At 41.0% G+C, this 20,626-nt stretch overlaps 1 protein-coding gene across 14 annotated transcripts in view; it reads right to left on the bottom strand.

Moving 5' to 3' along the window:
- LOC101167104 (sodium-driven chloride bicarbonate exchanger) overlaps nt 1-20,626 on the bottom strand; it is a 62,232-nt gene that overhangs the window by 16,344 nt on the left and 25,262 nt on the right. For all 14 annotated transcript variants that reach the window (XR_013648210.1, XR_013648212.1, XM_078932967.1 and 11 more), the window contains 5 exons: nt 7,830-7,911; nt 1,125-1,274; nt 867-1,008; nt 591-751; nt 207-395 (listed from right to left, as the gene is read on the bottom strand). Coding sequence is in view for 12 of the 14 variants with exons in the window: in XM_078932967.1 (XP_078789093.1) it covers nt 207-395; nt 591-751; nt 867-1,008; nt 1,125-1,274; nt 7,830-7,911 (724 nt within the window). In the remaining 2 variants the exon portion in view is untranslated. The remainder of the gene's footprint in view (nt 1-206; nt 396-590; nt 752-866; nt 1,009-1,124; nt 1,275-7,829; nt 7,912-20,626) is intronic.

The raw sequence follows: 20,626 nt of genomic DNA, 5'->3' as shown, positions 1-20,626 counted from the left end.
GTAAGATCTTAGGATGGAATAATGTGTGCCTTATATTAGATGCTTGAACGGCAACTAAAAAACGCGTTAATAACAATGAAAAATACATTTAAAAAACAAAACATTGAGTAAGAGTTCCAACATTAGACAAAAACAGTTATGGATCTGACAGTAGCGATACTGTTGATGAATGAGTATAAGTGTGTGTGTGCGTGTTTTTGGCTCACCGTTTTTGTCCATGGAGTGAGGCTCAGACTGCTTCTTCCCAATATCAGCAAAAGAGCGTACGATGGGGATGCGGTTGGCCAGTTTTTTGTGGTTTTGGTGGTGATGCTGTTTCAGCAGGGCTTCCCGGACCCTGTTCCTAGCATCTGGACCGAGAGGACCCGACAACTCATGCTGGTCCAGAACCATGTCTGAAGAGTTAGAAAACAACAACAAAATCTTTCAAATAAGATTAAAAGCTTTCTGCAAAGGATTGGGAGGAAAAAAAATCGATAAGGGTACATTTTATTGGATTGTAATTTATAATACAAAGGTTCCAAGCACACAGCCATGGGGAACTCCACTTTAAATGACTCTAGGGTAAGAAGCTGGATGTCTGGCTTTACCTGCAATCTCCTCCAGCGAGTTGGCCCTCATGTCCAGCATCACAGTGCCATTCATGATGCAGCTGCGGAGCTCAAAAAGACTGTGCAGAGACAGAGTGGCGACGTACGGTTTACTCCACCGCTCGCCGCCATCCTCAACGTCTTCCTCAAACTTCAGCCACCTACAAAAAATAAGCCCACGTTTATACCTAGCAAGCGGACTCAAATTTGATTAAACCCTTGGTGCAACAGAAGAACAGCTCCAGGGCACGGGACTGGAAGGAAGGAAGGATGTACCTGGCTGTCTCTCTCCATTCAGCGTCCTCGCCCTCCCTCAGGCAGATCTCGTCCAGCTCAGTAAACAGAGCATGAGGGATGTGGTCCTCATCAGCATCTTCTGTACCCAGAAGAAACTGCACCCTCTGAGCTGGTGTGTTTGCTGCGACCAAAAAAAAAAAAAAAAAGTGGATGGACGGTTGACCGTGAAAACACTTTAGAAGTTCCAACTTCTTCCTAAAAATAAGTGGATTTCTGACAAACAAACAGATGACAAACCTGTACTGTGTGAGGGGGATTCTCGTCCATCGTCTGTGGAGGAGTCCCTCTCCTTGGACCTCTTTCTGTGTCTGTGTCCATGGTGACGGTGACGTCTGTGTGACCTCCTGCCCAGAGGAACGTGGACTCCAATGTAGAGAGTGCGGTGACCTGTAGGCAATATAAAGGATCTGAAGGAGCTTTTCTTGATAAAAGAAAGAATCAGATTTACCCTACTCACAATAAGTTAAGGATATAAATAGAAGGGATGTACACAGAGTTTGTTTCACTTTACAGGTTTTTGGGACAGGGTGGCAATTGTACTGTGGTGATAGACACACATCATTTAGTGATTCCCACATAATGGTCACAACGTCTGTGGTCTTACTTATTGGGGCCCAAACCAAGTGTGTTCTCTTAACCCTTTTGCTATCCTATGGGGTCAAGATGACCATTGACGTGTTCTCCCTGCCATGACAAAGGTGGATAAAGGTGGAGAGGATTTCATGTAATCCATGGACACCAGTGAAGATCACAAATCATTAAAAAAAAAGGTTCAGCGCACTATCTAGTGGGGTCTAGATAACCCCACTCCAAATGTTAACGTGCCTAGGATAGCAGAAGGGTTATTAAGTCCAGGAAAACATGAAAACAAAATCTTGTAGGCAAGTCAGGAGACCCCCACCTTTTTTAATAGATTCTTTGGGACATACAAAAGATAAAGCAGGGATGAGGGCAAAAACAACAAATCTATTTGTCAGACTTCACATCACTTCACCTTTGTTGTGTGTTTGCTTCAAACTGGTACTCCTGCCCATTTTTTTCTGTCTCCACTCAAAATCTCACTTCCTCTGCCATTGTGACAGTGAGGTACTGTACCGCCTCTTTTTGACACTCCCACAAAATTAGGCATTCTACTCAGAAGAAACAATTATTCTCAGAAACATTTCATATTTCATTCGACGATATATTTTTAACTATATGTCCTTCATTTCATTTCACATTAAATTTCAACCACAATTAATTTGCCTAAACTATACGATGCAAATTCAAGAAACAAAAACAAGTTAAATTAGGAACAGCTGTTTCAAAGACTGACAACATGATATAAACAGAAACAAATCCCTCGGTTTGGCTGTCAATGAAGGGGGGCGGGGCTAAGACGCCACTGCTGCTGAGCTGCTCTGAGTAAACATTGGTAAAAAATGAAGGGTGATATGTAAAAAAGTATAGTTTCAAAACAGAAGAGTTTGTTTATGACGTGGACACGCGGACCAACCTGTAGGTGTGTGTGTGTGTGTGTGTGTGTGTGGGTGTGTTTGTGTGTGCTCACGGTGCTCGCTCAGACAGAGAGGCGGAGCCGCTCCGTCACACCAAGAAATAGCTAAAGAAAAACCTTTTGGATGTGGCATCAATTTCAACATTCTGTAGGTATAAAAAGCTGATTTTGTCCTTCCAAGTTCTTTATTCAAACTGCTATGAACACACGATGTCGCTTGAGGGTAGAGCAGTGCCACCAAGCCCTGCAAGTGACAGACTGTAACAATGACCAGTACCTACACTCAGACATGATTTTGCAAATGCCACACAGCTGCAGGCCTGTTTACCTGATGCAAGGGGAACTAGGGTTTCCTGACAAACCTATGACAAACAAATCCACCGATTGACTCCACTGACATCCCCGTGAACATTTGCAGACCATGTGACTTGGACCATGGAACAATGGTCTATAGTCCTGTTTACTGACGAGTGTCTGGTCATCTTGTACAGAAATGATGGTTTTCAGCGTTGCTGGACAAGCCGAGGGGAACAATACGCCAGGTCAAAATGGACCCCAGGGTTGGGTTTGGTGGAGGAGGTACAACAGTCTCACTGCTCAGCGCATAACCGATTTAGTTATTGTAGATAGCCAGGTCACTGCATGTTCATACCTTAGAGACATCATAGAACTCATCATCATCCCCCAATTCCCCCAGCACACCCTCAACTTTCTGTTCATGGATGATAATGCTCCAACACATGGGGCCAGAACTGCCACAGCTTGACTTTAGGAAGTGGGAGTGCCTCATATGGTGTGGCCAGCGGTGTCCCCATGACATGAACCCCATAGAGCACGTCTGGGACCAGCTCAAGCAGAGACTAGATGATCGTACCTCCAGCCCTAAAAGTGACCTGGCAGAACTGCATGTAGCACTGGTGGAAGAGTATTTCCTCAGAGCAACATCATGAGGCTGGTGAGGAACACAAGATGTTGCTGTCAAGCGGTCAATGGTGGAAAAACTCGCTACTGATCCGGTCATTTTTTGCCATTTCAGGTTATCCTTATTGTCTTAATTTTTAAAGAAATAAATATAGAACTAATGAAAAACACAAACACTTCTGCAGCATGTTGTTGGGGGATGATTTAGCTAGCACAGTGCCCACCTCCAGGCCCTTTACTGATGCTGTTGGACATACAAGCCTATTGTTCTCTTTCTGGATGCCAAAATTGATTCTGAAGTAAGATTACCTCTGTAATTGAGTTTCTCTATTTTCTTTTAATAAAGAGCGCGGACAGAAAAAGGCTTTGTGCTCCATGGAGGTCTTTTTCTGACACGCAGACACTCTGCGAGCCCAGAATGAGGATAATCGGAGCTGACTTCCTCTTCTTTCATGCGGTCGAGCTGCCTGGCCGCTGCTTCTTTTTCCTGGAGCTGTAGGCACAGCGGCCGGACATGGACAAGACGATAGGACACCCTGTTCTCTCTGAGTGCCTTCTGCTTCACGTGAGGCGTCCCAGAGTCCAGTTTTACGTAATGTCAAACATTTCTAGACCCCAGGCAAGCGGGTGATGCAAAGCGAGCAAGCGTGGTGTGTAAGAGGGAAAGAGTTCTGCCACCATTATCATAAAAAAATCTTTTTTTATTTTTTTATTTTCCATATCTACCTCTGAATTGAAAACCTTTCAGTCCATTTGCGTCATAAAAATGTTTCGTTCTCAAAAACTGGCCACAAAAAGATCTTCGTTTTGGTTTGTTGGGCTTCAAGTCAACATTCTATATGTCCAGCTGCCACAGCGTTATGACTGCATCTCAAGAGGTGGTCAAAGTATTAAAATCTTCATGCAGTTATTACAGAGAGCGGCGTGTTACAAGTCCAGATTTACAATCTGACCCCGATTTTGACTCAACATCCAGCTGCTTTATGGCCAGAGGGAGCTCAGTTTTGTCTGCATGTGAGAACTGGACTGAGTGACCCCGCCCACTGGCTCCAAGAAGCCAACAGTTCGACATGTTCTTGCTAATCCTAATGTTTTCAGTAGTGAAGGTTATTGAAGATGCAAACCCAACCAATCAAACGCCTCAATAAAAGTATGTCGTCTCGCATCGAACGTTTGCTTTCAAATGGTGGGGGTGTGGACTTCCACAAAGCTCCGGGAGAGAGAGGTTGCCATAGAAACGATGACCCAAACGATGACTTGGACAAATCACTGCTAACTGATGTAGTCTGACTCCGACACGGCAACGTCTACGTTGCAAAAAAATAATTTTAAAAAACGCAACTTAATTTATCTCATTTCGTTGGAGCCTGAAGTAAACCACTTTCTATGGGTGATGTCAGACTCGCTCAGTCAAATTCAGATATTCAGTGAATGGTTTTTACAAAACTCTCAATCAAACCAAAAGTCAATTTAGCAGGGATCATTGAAATTACAGGAGTGGGTGGGGTGGGTGTAGTTTGTCAAATGCAAAAAAAAAAAGATCCCCTCCAATTGTTTTCTCTTGCTTGGCATCACAACTAATTCCATCATGAGGCGCTAATCAGATTAAGTCAATGAACGTAATGAATCACCTAAGAGCACCGATTTTACAGACACGCCAGCGCTGAGCACCAACAGGAATCAACCAGGACTCCTGTGAGGTCTTGGAGGGAGTATCGGGGACCCGAATGCCCGTCAAAACACATTTGTAGCTGGGCGAGCATCATCCCTGTCCCTCTGAGGATGCAACCGTCCAGAGCAAACTGCTTTTAGCATCCAGTAAATTATGCAGAAGCAGAGAAAAGGAGAGTCTGACGATGCAGAGAGCGAGCCTCGTTCTGGCACCCGAGAACACGGGGAAAAACAAAAAGGGAGGACAGGAGAGGGAAGCACGGCAGGTTCGTGACTCAAGAATTGAGAGTGGAGGACAAAAATAGCACTCTAGCTCACTGCTGAAACGAATGCTGACGTCCCATTAAAACCTTTCTTATGGTTTCATTTGTATTCAGGTCCACTGCATCTTAAACAAGAATCTTTACACTCACATTTTTGTTTTTTAAGCGCATAAATAAGTAGGCTCAAATTGACAACAAGATTTTATTATTGTTTCAGTTATAATATTTGTTGTTGATTGGAGACCATGAATCCAATTTGAACATACCAAACGTTCTACAGAAAAGTTGACTTTTTTTTGTTTTGTTTTTTACTGTTGGCAGCAGAAAAACCTTAAAGTCTCACACCAATCAGCTTTCGATCTATTTTCAAAGCATTCCCAGTGGTCTTTTAATTATGATTATACCATTTTTTGCCAAAATTTTAAAAAACCTGTGTCGTTTTCTGGGTCATCGCTTCTGCAGAGCGACAATAGTTCTTTAGAAATTCCGGATTGGAGTTGTGGGCGGGACTGTTGGCACAGAGCAACCCCGCCTCCCGTTGCTGAGAGCTCTCTGTTTACATGGCGCAACAAAAAGGGCGAGCAATCTTGGAGCTATCCAGCACTACAGTTTTAAGCCAGATGCCAGCTCAGTCGTGTACAAGTAAATGTATCCCAACATAGCGGAGCAGGAAGCTTGTTGCCTGCCCTGCGTATTTTCTACGTCACAAATACGATCTTTTTCAAACAGCTTTTTTTTTTTTTTCGTCTGCTCCTGATTCACAATGAATAAAGAGATACTCAGAAATGTTATTCTGAGGTTAATTTTCTTCATACATCATCAGAAAAAATGCTGTAAGAACTTATTAAAAACACCAAAAACACAACTGGGTCCCCAAAAGCTTTGTAGTTTTTGTTTTAGAGTATGGATAAAAACATGACAGGTTACAGCGAAAACCATATTCCAACATCTTCTGCATTAGTTTAATCATTCTTAACCTAACAGTTATCATCTATACTTGTGTATTCTTGACGCTGTTTTTTTTATATGATTGGACTATGGGTCTGGAATAAATTTTATCTAACCATCTAACCAACCATCTATCTAACCATCTATCCATCCATCCATCCATCCAATCTTTTCTGTTTTTCTGTTTTCCTCATTTTGTAAATAAAGTAAAACTTTTGTTTAGTTAAAATCAGTTTTGTGAAAACACTTACGACCTGACTAGTCATTTAGAAAAAACCCTGCTTTTTTAAAGATTATGTGCAGTATCTCTGAGCCCATTTTATCAGCTGTTATAAGACACATTAGGAAACTGGTTCTATCAGACAGTACCATTTTTCTACATTGGTTCACATTAGCAGCCTTTAGCTACTTGTTGGAAACAGTTTGGATCAGAAAAAAAACTACTAGTTTAGACATCAACTAAAGTGAAACAATACCCTTTCTGTTAATGAGAAGTGAGCTCAAAAATCCTGCAGCTGTTTGGGCTTCAGCGGGGCGTCATGACGGCAGTCATCATGTGGGTCTGAAGGTCCTTAAGATGAAAGTCTTCCTACACAAGTGTCACAATCAAGGCATTTTTTGTGCCTCTGTTACCTGGCAACCAAACTCGACATATTCTGAACCGAGTCAGGTAGAGGTTCTCCTCAGCTGGATGACAGAAATGTTTTAGTAGCCAGAAAACATGCAAGGTGTTTTAGAGGCGTCTAGGATTTTTCAAAGGCAAAGACAAATTTAGTCCAATGTTAGCATCGGTCCATTTTGGTTTTTAGTGAATTCATTTTGAGCATCATATGAAATGTAAAAGATGTTCCTGCATGTCTGCAATTTGTCCTAAAGAAATTCTCAAAAACCTTCACTTGCACTCAGAACTAAAACTATACTTTTGGGCTCAAATCAGCTTTAATGTAGCTTAATAAACATTTATGGTTCTTGCCCTTTTCACAAGTCTTCTTTCTTGCTGGCTGTTCAAACAAAAACTTTTAAAAAATTTCACATCTCCCCACAATATAAAAAAAAGAAAACTTTTGTTCAAGCAGTGTTAACAAAATTTCACATTTGCATCACCAGGTCACTGACAGCAATTTTGATCTATTGCCTTAGAACTCTTCGGACATCACTGGAAGACTAGTTTAAAAAAACTGTTGAAAAGTTTGAATGGTGTTAGTGTGCCAAGCTTGCAAATGTATATTTACCTTATGGCTTACACATTTTTTGTTGGATTGTTGTGAAAAGACTCAAAATGAATGAAACAACATATGAACATAATAGGAACGTGGACGCTGTTGACAAAAGCCTCCGTTGCCACTGAAATCCCAAAATTTACTTTCTGTGTTTCTTCTAAAAATTCCACAGATCTGTTCAACCTATAAAAGGAACGAGAAAATACAATGGTTGCTATGAGATAAAACAATTTTTGGTATAAAGTCGATCGATTCGATCTCGTTAGATTGTAGGATTAGAAATCGATTCATGGCTACACCCCCATTGTTTTCACATCATGATCAATTTTGGGAGTTAGGGAGTAACTTTTTTTTAAACAGCAATGGGTCCCAACTCTGCAGGTCACTGTGCTCATTCCCCCTAAGGATTATTTCTGGGTGTTACCTTCGAGCTCCTCCTTCTCAAAGTTGGTGTTGAGCATGGAGCGCGTGCCCCCGCGGTCCACCACCGCCTCTTCATCAGTCCTCTGAAACACAGTAGGAGACCGTCAGCACAAGAAGCAGAGCTACACTTCTAAAAGAAATAACAGTGACATTGTAAATATGTTTATGTAGCGTAAACTTGTATATATGATAAACCTTTACTTCCAGCAGATTTTCTTTGCTTATTAAAAGTTTACGTTTTTTTTCCCCAGACAGAAGTGAAATGTTGTTATTGTGTCGTATGAAGTCAATTTGATCTGAAATAATGAGTTAATATTAGCATTTCTCCAGATGGACAGAAGGAATTCCATGAAATGAAATGCTGCAGACTGAGGGAGCTAGCCCCCCCCCCAAAAAAAAAGACTACAGTACGTTACATAAACCACCCCGCCCATCAGCTAAGTGGGAGGATTTGCCCTGAAATAAATACAAACACACAGAGACTCGGTATCATCAGGCTAACTTCCAGAGGCTGTCACCATGGCAACAGGAGGCGGGCAGGCTGTAGGAGAAAAAGCCATACTCATCTCCTGAGTGCCAGATTACATCGTTGTTATTTTTTTTTTGAGTCATGGCTTTAGCAAGAATGCCTCATTGTGCGTAAGCCTTAAATCATGTAAAAAGCCCCCCACCCCCACCCCACACCTCCAGCAGGGAGACTCACGCAGTAAGTGGAGCAACTGCACATGCTCAGTGTGGGGACCCGCAGAAACAAGGGGGCTGGTGCTAGCGGATGCAGCGTGCTGCACTTCTGGGTATGCCTTACTAAAAATAGTGCTGACCTTGAAAAGCAGGAGGTGGGGGTCTCTCTTGATTCTCTTTAATATTCAGTGGATGCACACATTTATGTTTTAATCTGCTTTTTTTTATAGAGACGTTCACTGTTTCCTGTAATAAAGACAATTTTTTTTTCTTTAATTCTTGGGAGCCGTTAATATTTAATCTTTGTTGCATAACAGCTAAAACTTCTCCAGGCAGCTGCATAAAGTTATCATAAGGACTTGAACATTGCTCAAGTCTCCTCCTACTGGCTGCTCACTATCTCATGCATGTTCAGTGTGTGTGTGTGTGTGTGTGTGTTATTGTTGCACTGATTGCATGAAAGCTGGTCTCCAGAGACCCTCTGAGCGTTTGCAGTTGGTGATCTGACCGAGATTCTCTTCTTCTGTGGTTCAGGCCGCATCGTTTGTTAATGCTTACTCCCTCTAAAAAAGTTTGACTTTGGTCATTTATCTAGGTTTTTTATACCATAAAACTGAAATGTCATTATTGATTCATGATAAAAGACTCATTTTACAGTTATAAATATGATGGCTTTATGCTTAATACCAGGTGGCTTTACTTCAACCTAAAATTGCCCTGATCAGCCTAAAGCTACAAACATGCAAGGCATTTGCCACACGTTCTTAGCCTATGGTGTTCACAATGGACAAGCAGGGAAAGGCTTCTTCTTGTTCTGCTGTTTACTAGCGCTTGTCCGTCACCTACAGTTGGAAATTTCGTGATTCTTGCTCCAGGGTTTTTCTTTCACAGCTCTATCCCGATATATGAAAGACTTGGGCCGAAGCTAAATTCCTCTCCTATCCCTATATTTACCCCTCCAAGCGAAGACTTTTGGAAAAATAGTGCTTTCGAATCCCCATGCGATGATGTCATCAATAGTCGCCGGTCACCTACGTTAGCGCGGAGCTGCCAGCGCTAGGAAAATGCAGAACAACAATCGGTTCTATAACTTTAAAAAGGTCATGTTACAACAAAACGTCATTGATTTCCCCCGCGAGGGTTAGCCCTTACAAAGAAATTATTTCGGACAACCCCACCCCTCCAAATGCCCCCTACAATTAAAGCGGTAGGGAGAATCCGTAGGGGTTAGGGGAAGAATTGGGATTTGGCCTTGGTGTCGGATAAACCCGCCCGTGCAAAAACCGCGATTATTAATTTCACCTCCATTACCAACTTTAAATAGTTGGAACTTCCGTGAATTAGAGGGAACGCAATCGATATGTCACCACCAAATCCGAGTCTCTGATTGGTCAAAGTTCGACCTGGTTTAAATGACAATGCACATTCAATGGCCCCGCGTTTTGTGTGTGGAGCCCAAAAAACGATCACACAAGTATGCGTAGCTACCTGAACGCGAGAGTTTTGAACCCGGAAGCCTAAAATGCAAATTTGCACAGACTTTTACTTGGAAGTGGTTGCTTGAACACGCGTTCCTAAGGGCGTTGGGAAGGTAACTTAAGAAAACACTAGCTGTTACATTTAAGGTACAAAAGTGCTTCAAAAAAACAAACAAAACCAAAAACACGAAAGGAAAATACATTTCTTGAAGCTGAAAAATGCTTCAAGATTTTATTACATTCAATATTTTCAACCCGTCAGAAGAGTATAGGACAAATGCAAAAATAATATTCTAAAAGTAAGTGGCAGTTGGCACTCTCGCCTCAGAGCTGGAAGGTCCTGTTTCAAATCCTGGCTGGGTCATTGCGGTGTGGAGTTTGCATGTTCTCCCTGTGGCTGTGCTCGCCTGTGAGGGACTGAAAACCTGTCCCGGGTGAACTCCCACCTTCGCCTGACAGTAGCCCAGTCAGTAACCTCATGACCCTGAGCAGGACTAAGTAGGTATAGAAAATGGATCAATGGATTTTAAATCAAAGTTAACTCATGAAACTATATTGATGGATGTTTGCATGCTTATTTAAAAAGAATCATCAATAACTTGATATGTTTTACAATTTAAATAGCTAATAGAACCTGTTTTTATAACTGAAAAATTACCAACCTAAAACAGTTATGAGATATTTTCCGTTTTCCTTTTTTTTTGGTTAATAATGTGCATTAATCTCAGTGGGCTACAAGAAAACGCCAGTCTGGCCATGTTCACAAAACCACCGCAAACACAATATTTTAATCCCATGACCAGAGGGAATGACTACACAGAGATGAGGATTTTAAACTGGGATTAATCGCCTTTTCTGTAAAATATGAGCTCAGCGCAAAATCTTAGCTTTTAGGAACAAAGTTGACTGGACTCATTCAAGGGTCTTGAATGCAGAAGAAAAAAAATATTTTTTACCAAGTAATAAAATACATCATGCACTATGTTCACATTAACCAGGTCAAATCGAAATCAATCAAAATAGAATCTTTCGATTTCAAACCACCAAGACTTAAGACTTCATTCCTGCTCCACCGTCCATGATTGAGTTTGTGTTACTGGGGCAGAAAAATGAATAAATAAATCACTCAAAGTCCTCAAATTATGCAGAAACTGAACAATTCTTTGGCAAATTCACACTAAGCTTCTATAAAATGGAATAAATATAAAAGTAAAGCATTTTGATACTTGGTGTTAAAACAAAACAAAATGGAATCAATGCCCTTCATCATCTAAACACTAGGTGGCTAATGGAAAACAGACATAAACAGACTTTGGTTTGTCACTTTTTTTTGTCCAATATATATTAAGGGTATATGTTTCAAGGGGATTTTTTTTTAACTTAAGGATCTGTTTTTTTTTTTTTGTTTATTAAAGGATCCAAAGGATCGGTTTGACCTCATAAATGGCTTTAGTGGGCGGGTTTTATCCACTATTAAGGCTATTGGCATTTAGAATAACAATGTAAATGTCACATAACTAGCCTTCGTATGTTTTTCCATTCATAAAAGTTGATGCAAAATTGATAAAAACAGTTTATAAACTAGAGCTTGGTGCTGGTTGTCTGAAGTGTAACCTTCAAATTTGAAGTCGACTGCTCCACCTCTGTACCAGCGCCGCCAAGGCCAGATTTTTCAAATTAAAAAAACAACAACACGTTTGTTAGTTTAGAAAAAGTAGAATTTGAATGCTACCCTCAACTTGGTTCCATTTCCGCCGACAAATGTACTGTATGTCAACGTGCGTATATACGTACATGTTTAAGGCTTCCGCGTTCACATGCATCACATGCATGCATCACGATGCAAGTTTTAAGTCAGTTTTTGGGCTCTATGTATGAAACGCTCAATCATTGAACGCATGTTGAAAGTTAAACTTCTTGAACTTGGATCGGTCAGAGACTCGGATTTGGTAGTGGCGCATTGGTAGCGTCCTTTTCTTCCATTGACGCAAGTACAAATCGTTTGAAAAGGAGAAACTGCGTGGCCAGGGAGCCAATAGAAAACACTTAGGCTGCATTTACACTGCAGGTCTTGATGCCCAAATCCGATTTTCTGACTATATCCGATTTTTTTGACGACCCGCTTACATCATCTTTTAAAAGTGACCCGTATCCGATTTTTGCATTTACACTATACAATGCTGAAACCATCAAACGTGGACATTCTGAGGCCTACGTAACATAGCAGCATTTCCGCATTCTGCGGACCTCTTTCGGACTTTTGTGATTGCGGTTGTCATGGAGGCCACGCAGCAACGGAAGGAGGCGTTGCCTTGGGCGCTCCTGAGGGGATGCACGGGGGAGTAAAAAGGAGGGCTGCTCGGCCGTCTTATGTGCTCTCTCTGACTTTTGAATGAGGAAGTGTTTGTAGACGTGCTGTACTAACAGTTTGATCTAAGTGTTGAACCTTTCCTGCGCGATGACTTTCCTTTTTTCCGACTGTGGTCAGAAACGCACGGGAGATTTTCTCCAGGGCCGAAGGCGGTTTCTGCACAGAGTGGGTTAAGAAAGACTCTAAAACAATCTTTTGGGGGAGACACCTTATTTTTATTACGGTTCTCCGATACTCTCCCGCTCCGCGCTCACACCCCCCTCTCCTCTCCTCTTCCTCTCCCTCTCGCGGTCGCCATCATACACGCCCACACTCCGCAATACAAGCAAAGAAATAAATGGCTTCTAGCCTGTTCCAGAGCAACGGTGTCCAGCTTGATTAGTTACCGTTTGCGTCCCGACCGGGACCGGACCGGAAATAACAGCGGTTTCCGACTACAGTCTGAAGCCTGAGGCTGGAAGGTAACAGATGACAGCAAAATTGGCGCACAAAAAGCACCATAATAAGTCATGTGATCTCAGTTAGTGGTGTCCTGAGTTGACGTCACTGACGTACGACTCATATTTACTGGGGAATATCCGATTTGTCTGCTTACATGGCGCACGCAAATCAAATGCACGTATCTGATTCGTATCCGATTTATTTCCACATATGAGTGAGCCCTGTATCCGATCTGAGAAAAACGGAATGCATGCGCTTTCGTCCTGCTTAAACGTTCACCGATCATTTCCGATCTGTGCCACATGAGAGGAAAAAAAATCGGAATTGGGTCACTTGAACCATGCAGTGTAAATGCGGCCTTAGACCTCTTGTTTGAGGCATAACTATAACACATGTTTATTAAAATTCAGTTCTTGTGGAGTTAGTTTTATAACATCTGAAATTATATTAAAGATTATTATTGTTACGCAAACTGTTGCAAGCAACTGATAAATGGAAGTTGTTGTTGTCATAGCTCCATCTAAGTGCTCTTTGGGAGAGGGTTTGGCGAGGTAAAAATCTAGCCAAAACTGGATCAACCACAGATAAGGGGGGGGGGGTTGTCATAAGTAACTATAGAAACCAGAGAGTGGCCTGACCGCACCTTTAGTGCATTTTATTTCCAGCCAATAATCAGGGTGAAACAGTTGGCGCTTGTGGCATTTTACTGGTGTTAAGTGCAACAACCCAATCACCAGAGGTAGAAAATGACTAAGGTCAAGCTGTGAGAAATTAACACTGCTGTATTTCAGGCAGACATGCACAGTTCAATGCTATTTGAATTTGAATGTGACGTGACAGGATGTTCTGAAAACATGATGAGGACTGAACTGTTATGTCAGGATGCTGAAAACAGAAAACTCAATCCATCCTTCATGAAAAATTGAGGTATAAAATCAGAATTGAAGTTTTTCTCCTCATGATTTTTACAAAATAAAAGCCCTCATTTCTGGCTGCCATTCTCTTCTCAGCCTCAAAAACCCAGGTTTACCCTGCCTGGTATAACAGATGAGCCAGAATTGCCTGCCTGCAGGTCCCTGCTTCTATTTATAGACCTGGGTTTCTCTACCGACCCCGACCAGCACAGGGAGCCGCATCCCAGCTCGCCAATCTGGGTTGAGATTAATCGGTTAGCCTCTACGGCAAGATAAACCCTCGTCTACCAGCGCGGGATCAGTGATGAAGGCGCAGCGCGGCGGAGAGAATTAAACCAGCCGTCGTCTCTGTGGGTCCATTGGTGATGGCGATTTCAGAGAGAGCGGGAGCACGGAGCACGTGACCGAGATTCCAGTGGAGGCGGGAAGGGAAGGGGCGGAGGAGGAGGAGGAGGAGGAGGAGAAGGATGAGACTCGTATGTAACAAGTACAGTACATGATGTCCACATTTGTTCACCTTGAAATGTTTGTGTTGTTGTTCCATTTACAGGATTTATTGCCGTGTAGGTTCACACAAACCGGTGGAAACGGGCGCAAGCAGAGATTGATATAAAGCTGGCTTAGCATGCAAAGAGCACATATTGACTTTGTACAGCACACAGTGCACTGCAGGCTGGGGTTTGACAGGATGGAGCAGAGAGGATGGATGAGGGGGAAAAGGAAGTGGAAGAGCAAAAAGGGCCTCGGGGCAGAGCCTAAATCTAGAACCAGAAAACTCAGCAATGTCAAGATGTTCTATATATTTCAAAAATCAGGTTAGATTGCTTATGAAAAAAATACCTCTTGAGTTTGCCAAAATTAAAGTTGGAACTACTTCTATTACATTGAAAAATCTGCATGGGAGAAAAAGAAAAGTAAGAAATTGCTTTATACTATTACAATTCATGGATTTTATGTCTTATAAATAAATATCAATTCCGTTTGATCAATTGATTTTTTTTAACTCAACCTTGCCGTTAGTGTAAATGCCAGAGAAAACGTGTCCAGTATCCCAATTCAACCTCAACCTCAGAATAAAAAAACAGAAAAACGGATTCAGCATTGACTTTTGTATGACTTTAATTCTCCATTCCAACAGAAATAAACTTACAAGATCAACCTCCTACAATATTGTTGATTACGTTTGGGGATTGGTTCCAAATCTAGTTTTTAAAAGACTTTTTTTTAAAAGACTGTAAAAGGCTGAAATTACAGCTCATTTCATCTATATGGAGCTTGGGTTTTTCTATTCTGGAAGATAAAGAGGAAGTGGAAATTTTGGAATTACAGTTCAACCAAAGTAAAAGGATTGCTATAGGTCTGTAATGCAAAAATCAGAGATTTTCTTTGCACAGACAGATGTGGATGCATTTTACCTGCAGTCACTGTGAAAGCTGATGAGGCTTGACAATCTTAACGTCTCATTACAAGTCATTTACAGACCCCATCCAATGAAAATGGTGTTTTTAATGGTATTTTTCTGACAGAGGACATATTTAAAGAACATTAGGCTTGAAAAAGCCTTTCTAAGTATATCTTTTTTCAAATTGTTGTGAATCAAGTGCTAAAAAAAATACTGTTGGAAATAGTTTGTAGTCGTGACATATAAGTTACTGTGTCATGCTTCAATCTCCCTACTGCGCTTCATTCTGATGTATCTGCTTGTAGACAATCCAATCTAGATTAAAAATGTACTGCAGGATAGCTCTGAAATTGCTCCCCAGGGCTGTAAGCTAGTGGTAGAGCGTGTAAACGTATGGATGCTGAGGCGGGTGGGCTTATTCCCAACAAAAGTCCTGCAGACAATTCAGAGGCAAATTTCTTATCAACTCCTGCTGCTCTGCAGAAACTATGTCCTAGAAAACAACACAAGTTTAGTTAATTTGGGCTAAAAACGGCATAATCACATTTAAAAGAACACTGGGAACAAGTTGATCAAAAGATGATCGGAGTGGGACTTTAACAGAGTTTAGTTTTCCAAAAATCATTTTTGTATGAACCTTAACAAATACCTAAAAATGTCTACAAAATAAGAAACGCAGCTTCAGGCAGTTTCAGCAGATTTTGTGCAATATCCTAATTTTATCTAATACAGCTCCTTTGTGAAAAACAACTTGACTGAAATTATATATCTAAAATATTTTAAAAAACGGTAGAAAAAAATACCTTTTTTGCTATTTGGCTAAAAAAAGATTAGCACACAAATAAAATGTTTATATGTGCTTCAGTCTTCTTAGCTCACAATGTACTTGTGTGTTGACGCTTAATTTAGCAAAGTCAAAATGCAATTTGCCATCAAATAACAGCTTGAATGTTAAAACTTTTGCGGTGTCCTCTTGTCAAAAAAATGAGCATGGAATAGCCAAAACGACAAGGCTAGCTGTAGATAGTTGCTGCGTAAATTGAAAAAAAAAACAACAACTTCTGATTATTTTTTAAACAAGGTCTGCAGAGCTCAGTCGATGCAGGATGAATGGAAGTTTTTCCTTACCGCGAGGGAGGGTCTAAGGGCAAGGATGCCCAGTTTAGCCTAGTCTGGTTAGTTTAGTTTAGCCTTTACCTTTTGAATTCTACGACTTTCTGTTCTTTATGATTTTATGCTTATTATAAATGAGGCCCATTAAGACGACTATTGTTGTAATATTGGGCTATATAAATAAAATTGAATTGAACAATATATTTTTTTCTATAATAAGGCTTATAGCAATTCTAAGAAAAAGTAACAACAGTGCAAACTGGAGCATACAATATAATAGTAAAATGACCCATCACAGGTGCCAGACTGATACTTCCCACTCGAATCCCCAGATATGAGATATTGACTACCAGGCAAGGCCTTGCACAGGTTTTTAACCGGCTAGAAAGACTAAAAATTCATCTGCTGCACAGGGGAGTCATAATATTGGTAATGACTGAGCTCAATGGAAAAAAAACCCCAAACAAAGCCACATTGATGGACTGCCTGGTGACTACAATAATGGCTTTTGTATGGTCTTCATCTTGCAGTGTAACCTTTAGAAAGTGAGGACCATAAGGTGAAGGACACACAACATTCCTTAGTCTTAAGACTACTGATGAAGTTTGGGTTTTCTGCAACTTTAACTTAATGGTTATTGTTATCCGAGGTTAATTGGGCTTAGTTGTTTATGTGATAAGACCAGCTGGTATCTTTAATCCTAAAGGTTTGAGAGTATTAGGTTGGGTTGGTTTAAGCCATAATTATCTAATTAATTCTAGCCTTCTTACATAGTTCTTTCTACAACACCAATGTTAGGGTTTTATTCCAACTACAAAAGAAACCAAATCTTGGACCTGGAATGTCAGACTCAGTTTTGACTCAGGTCAGTTTTGACCTAATTTGGAAGGTTATCATTTGCTGTGACTGAGTAGTAATTAGTCAAAAGTGAACCCTGCCTTAGTGCTCAACTGGAACAGGCACCAGCAAGCCCCACAAATTAAGAAAAAGAAGTGGATAGAACGTCATTAACGCCTTACAGTGTTGTCCAATTTACACCTCAGACAAATAGGAACTAAAAGGTGAATCTCTTAATACAAATCCAAGACGGAGACTGCATATACGGAAAAATGTATACTGTACATACATTTGATCATGTTTATACAATTACAGCAAAAAATGGGAGCACGGCACTGAGACTAAACAAGGAAATGATCTTTCCCTGTAAATGTTTGCAGACATTTTTGGAAACCCCCCAATTGCAATAATTGTTCCCACTGGTCTTAGTTGAGTAAGATCCAAATTTTTGTCAGCCTGTCCACCCATACACAAAAGTACAGAAGGTCTTGGGACCAGCCCTGTTTTTGTTTTGTCTATACAGATAGCACAATGCTATAAACCATAATTTTGCTTAGATTTCAAAATAATCCAAGTCTCTTAAACCACAGTAATGCTCCATTCACACCAGGCTCGACAGCATACGTTCAAGCAATCACTTTTAATGACAAGTCCAGGTAAACGCGCGTAAACGTGCGTTTTAGACTTCCACATTCAAAACTCTCGCAATCTACAACAATTTGTAGGAAAACTAGCGGCCATTGACGTGAAAATTGAAAATTAAACCAGTTGAATTTTGACCAATCAGGGACTTGGGTTTGGGACTGGCGTATGAATTTCAATTTACTGAAGTGTCAACCGTTTGAAAATTGACCATGGAGGAGAAATGAATAATTGTGGTTTGTGCCCTGGCGAAATTAAATGACACCAAGTCTTTTACATATCGAAAGAGAGCTCTGAAAAATCAAAAATGCCTGGAATTAGATTAGCACCAAGCCTCTTCCAACTGTAGGTAAATGCACTCGTATAGGGTCCAGTGTATATAACAGTATCTGCCAACAGCGTGCCCGATGTGAATGTAGCATCAGGCGGCTTTCACTTTGGGTCAACTGATTCATCTCAATTGGTCTCTTTGGATGGTTTGCTCTGTTTTAAGTGTGAGCTCCATATAGACAACAGAACAGAAAACAAAGCTTGGTTTGGTTTAGCAATACTGTAAACACAGAATGGCCTGCCAACAAACCACAGGATGGAAGACGACCAGGGGAGAAAGCGACACAACCTCTAGTCAACTTTTCTTTGGGTCAGCTTAACATGAAAATAAAAAGGTGAGATTCTTTTTTCATCCCCTGTCAATTTCAAGAAGGCTGATGCCGGTCACACGTATTTAAACTTAAAGTTAAAAGTCCAGTTAGTTGTCGCGTACCTAGGTGAGTGAAATGTGTTCTCCATGCATTTGATCCATACCATGGATTAGCGGTGAGCAGCAGAAACTATTTGATGGTTTAACTCTAACCGCAAGCGTGATCGTAACGTTAACCCTCTTGGGTCCGTGCGGCCAAGAAAAAAGTTCAGGGCCGACTGTGCCTGTATCGAAAATTACGTGTGAACAGACAGATTAATAAATTAATTGGATTTTGACATTTAAAATCCAATTAATTTGTTTCTTTTTTTTAATGTAACCACTCTCACCATATGATTAGAATAGTGCGTTTAAAAAGTGTATACTGCCACCTACAGAAGGGGAGGAGTAAAACTATGATATCTGTGCCGAGGCAGACTCTTATGGACAATGTGGACACTGATGAAGAATTGAGACTTTATAGAAGGGGTTGGCCCCTTGCAGCTCAATCTTCTCTTAAATTTGACTATACTTAACACTGCTGTCCACTTAATCTGCTGCCAGATGTCCCATAATGCATTGAGCACTTTCTGCACTTGTTTTACATATATTTTCACTGTTTTTGCAGGTAGTGTTTGTGCGTTTTGCAGAGTCCACTTCTTGTCCAACTCTCACACGTTGGAGTGCAGTTAAATGGGAATGCCACTGACGGAAAGTCTTACAGTGACAGCTCCGTCAGCAGTTATCCACACAAACGCACACCCCTGACACAACCGATAAACCAGGGAGACACCATCAGACTCGGATTCCGGTTGTCATAGCTCTATTGTGCCTGAAGCTTCTGTTGCACCAAAGTGTGACTGACTTTTTTGAACACTATCTTTATGACTGCAGGATTTTTTTACACTGCTTCAGTGATTTAGCGTTTTGCACTTACTGAACACAGACGTAGTTGTTGCATCTTCATACTGTTTGTTGGCACTGGTGTTTTGAACCAATACTAGTCTAAATGGCTTCTTCTTACTTATTGTTTCTCGTGTAAGTATTTGCAAGACAAGAGCAAACAGTTTATTGACACCACAAGATAGCACTAGGGTCAAGGGGATATGTTCCCTATACTGCAAAGAGACACGCAACAGGTTTTAGGTCAGTTACAAAACAAGTGTTCTCAAAAGCAGGTTCTTTAGCTTTAAAAGAGCTACCATCCCAATAGTTTCTCCAACAATCGTTCCCATTCTTTGCTGCTAGTTACCTAATCTTGTCTCTTCAGTCATTCTAGATCTGGAAAATGTTATTTTTTTCATCTCGTTTTAAATGGCTTCTACCACACTAGCAAGCACTGCTTTGGAATAAATTAAAAGTTTGAGATGTTCACCTAAAATCCAGGCTTTATGATCCAAGTTTAGTCATTAGTCATGTTATATGAACTTCACATGATATCAAGATTTAAAAAAAATAGATAAAATAAAAAGAAATATGAGACTCATTGAATATCATCTTCCTAATGTGGCGATTCACGTTTGAACTATTCACTCAACAACAGACAATGTGTTCAGGCATTGTTTCCAGACTTGTGATACCTCCTGCTTTGTTTTCTTTCCCAGACCAAACCACAAACCTGTGGATTCCAACCAGCTCCCTTCCCAAAGTTTGAGTGCACCAAAACATTTCTCACAGAGAAGGAAATATGCGACCTTATTTCTTCTGTGTTCAAGATTCTCCCCCGAGATCTGTACTTCAGCAGGGATGTAGGAATGTTTTTGTTCTACTCCGAGAAATAGGACAGGTGGTTTCCTCCAAACCAAGCCCAGAAAACTGCTGTGCAAATGGTGATTATGAGTTTAATACGGGCTGTCAGTGTAAATCTTTTTACCGTGAATCCACTTTAGTGAACTTTCAGCTCCAAACTGGAGTGAAGGGATACTTTGTAAAGACAAGAGAAGGATTATCAGAGCGCCGAGGTTGTCCCACAGCTTCTGTTGTCGTGGCTTTCATCCCCACAGATGGTGGTTGCTGTGGCGATGGCAGACGGATCAGCACCGGCAACATCACAGGAACAAATATGCAAATTAAAATATCTCTACATCCCTGTCCTCTCCGAAATGTGGGGATGGAAAGCACCAATAAATATCAAATGACTTCATAAAAGGTTTCTTTAAAATTTTAAAATAAAAGATGTGTTTTAGAGCAGAAAGTCCCTTTTCTGTCCGTCAGCCAGACCTTTCACATGAGCACTACTA

Source organism: Oryzias latipes, chromosome 2 (genome assembly GCF_053564925.1).
Source record: "Oryzias latipes strain Hd-rR chromosome 2, Olatipes_Hd-rR_3.1".
Lineage (NCBI taxonomy): Eukaryota > Metazoa > Chordata > Actinopteri > Beloniformes > Adrianichthyidae > Oryzias > Oryzias latipes.
This window is presented reverse-complemented; position numbering and strand designations above follow the sequence as displayed.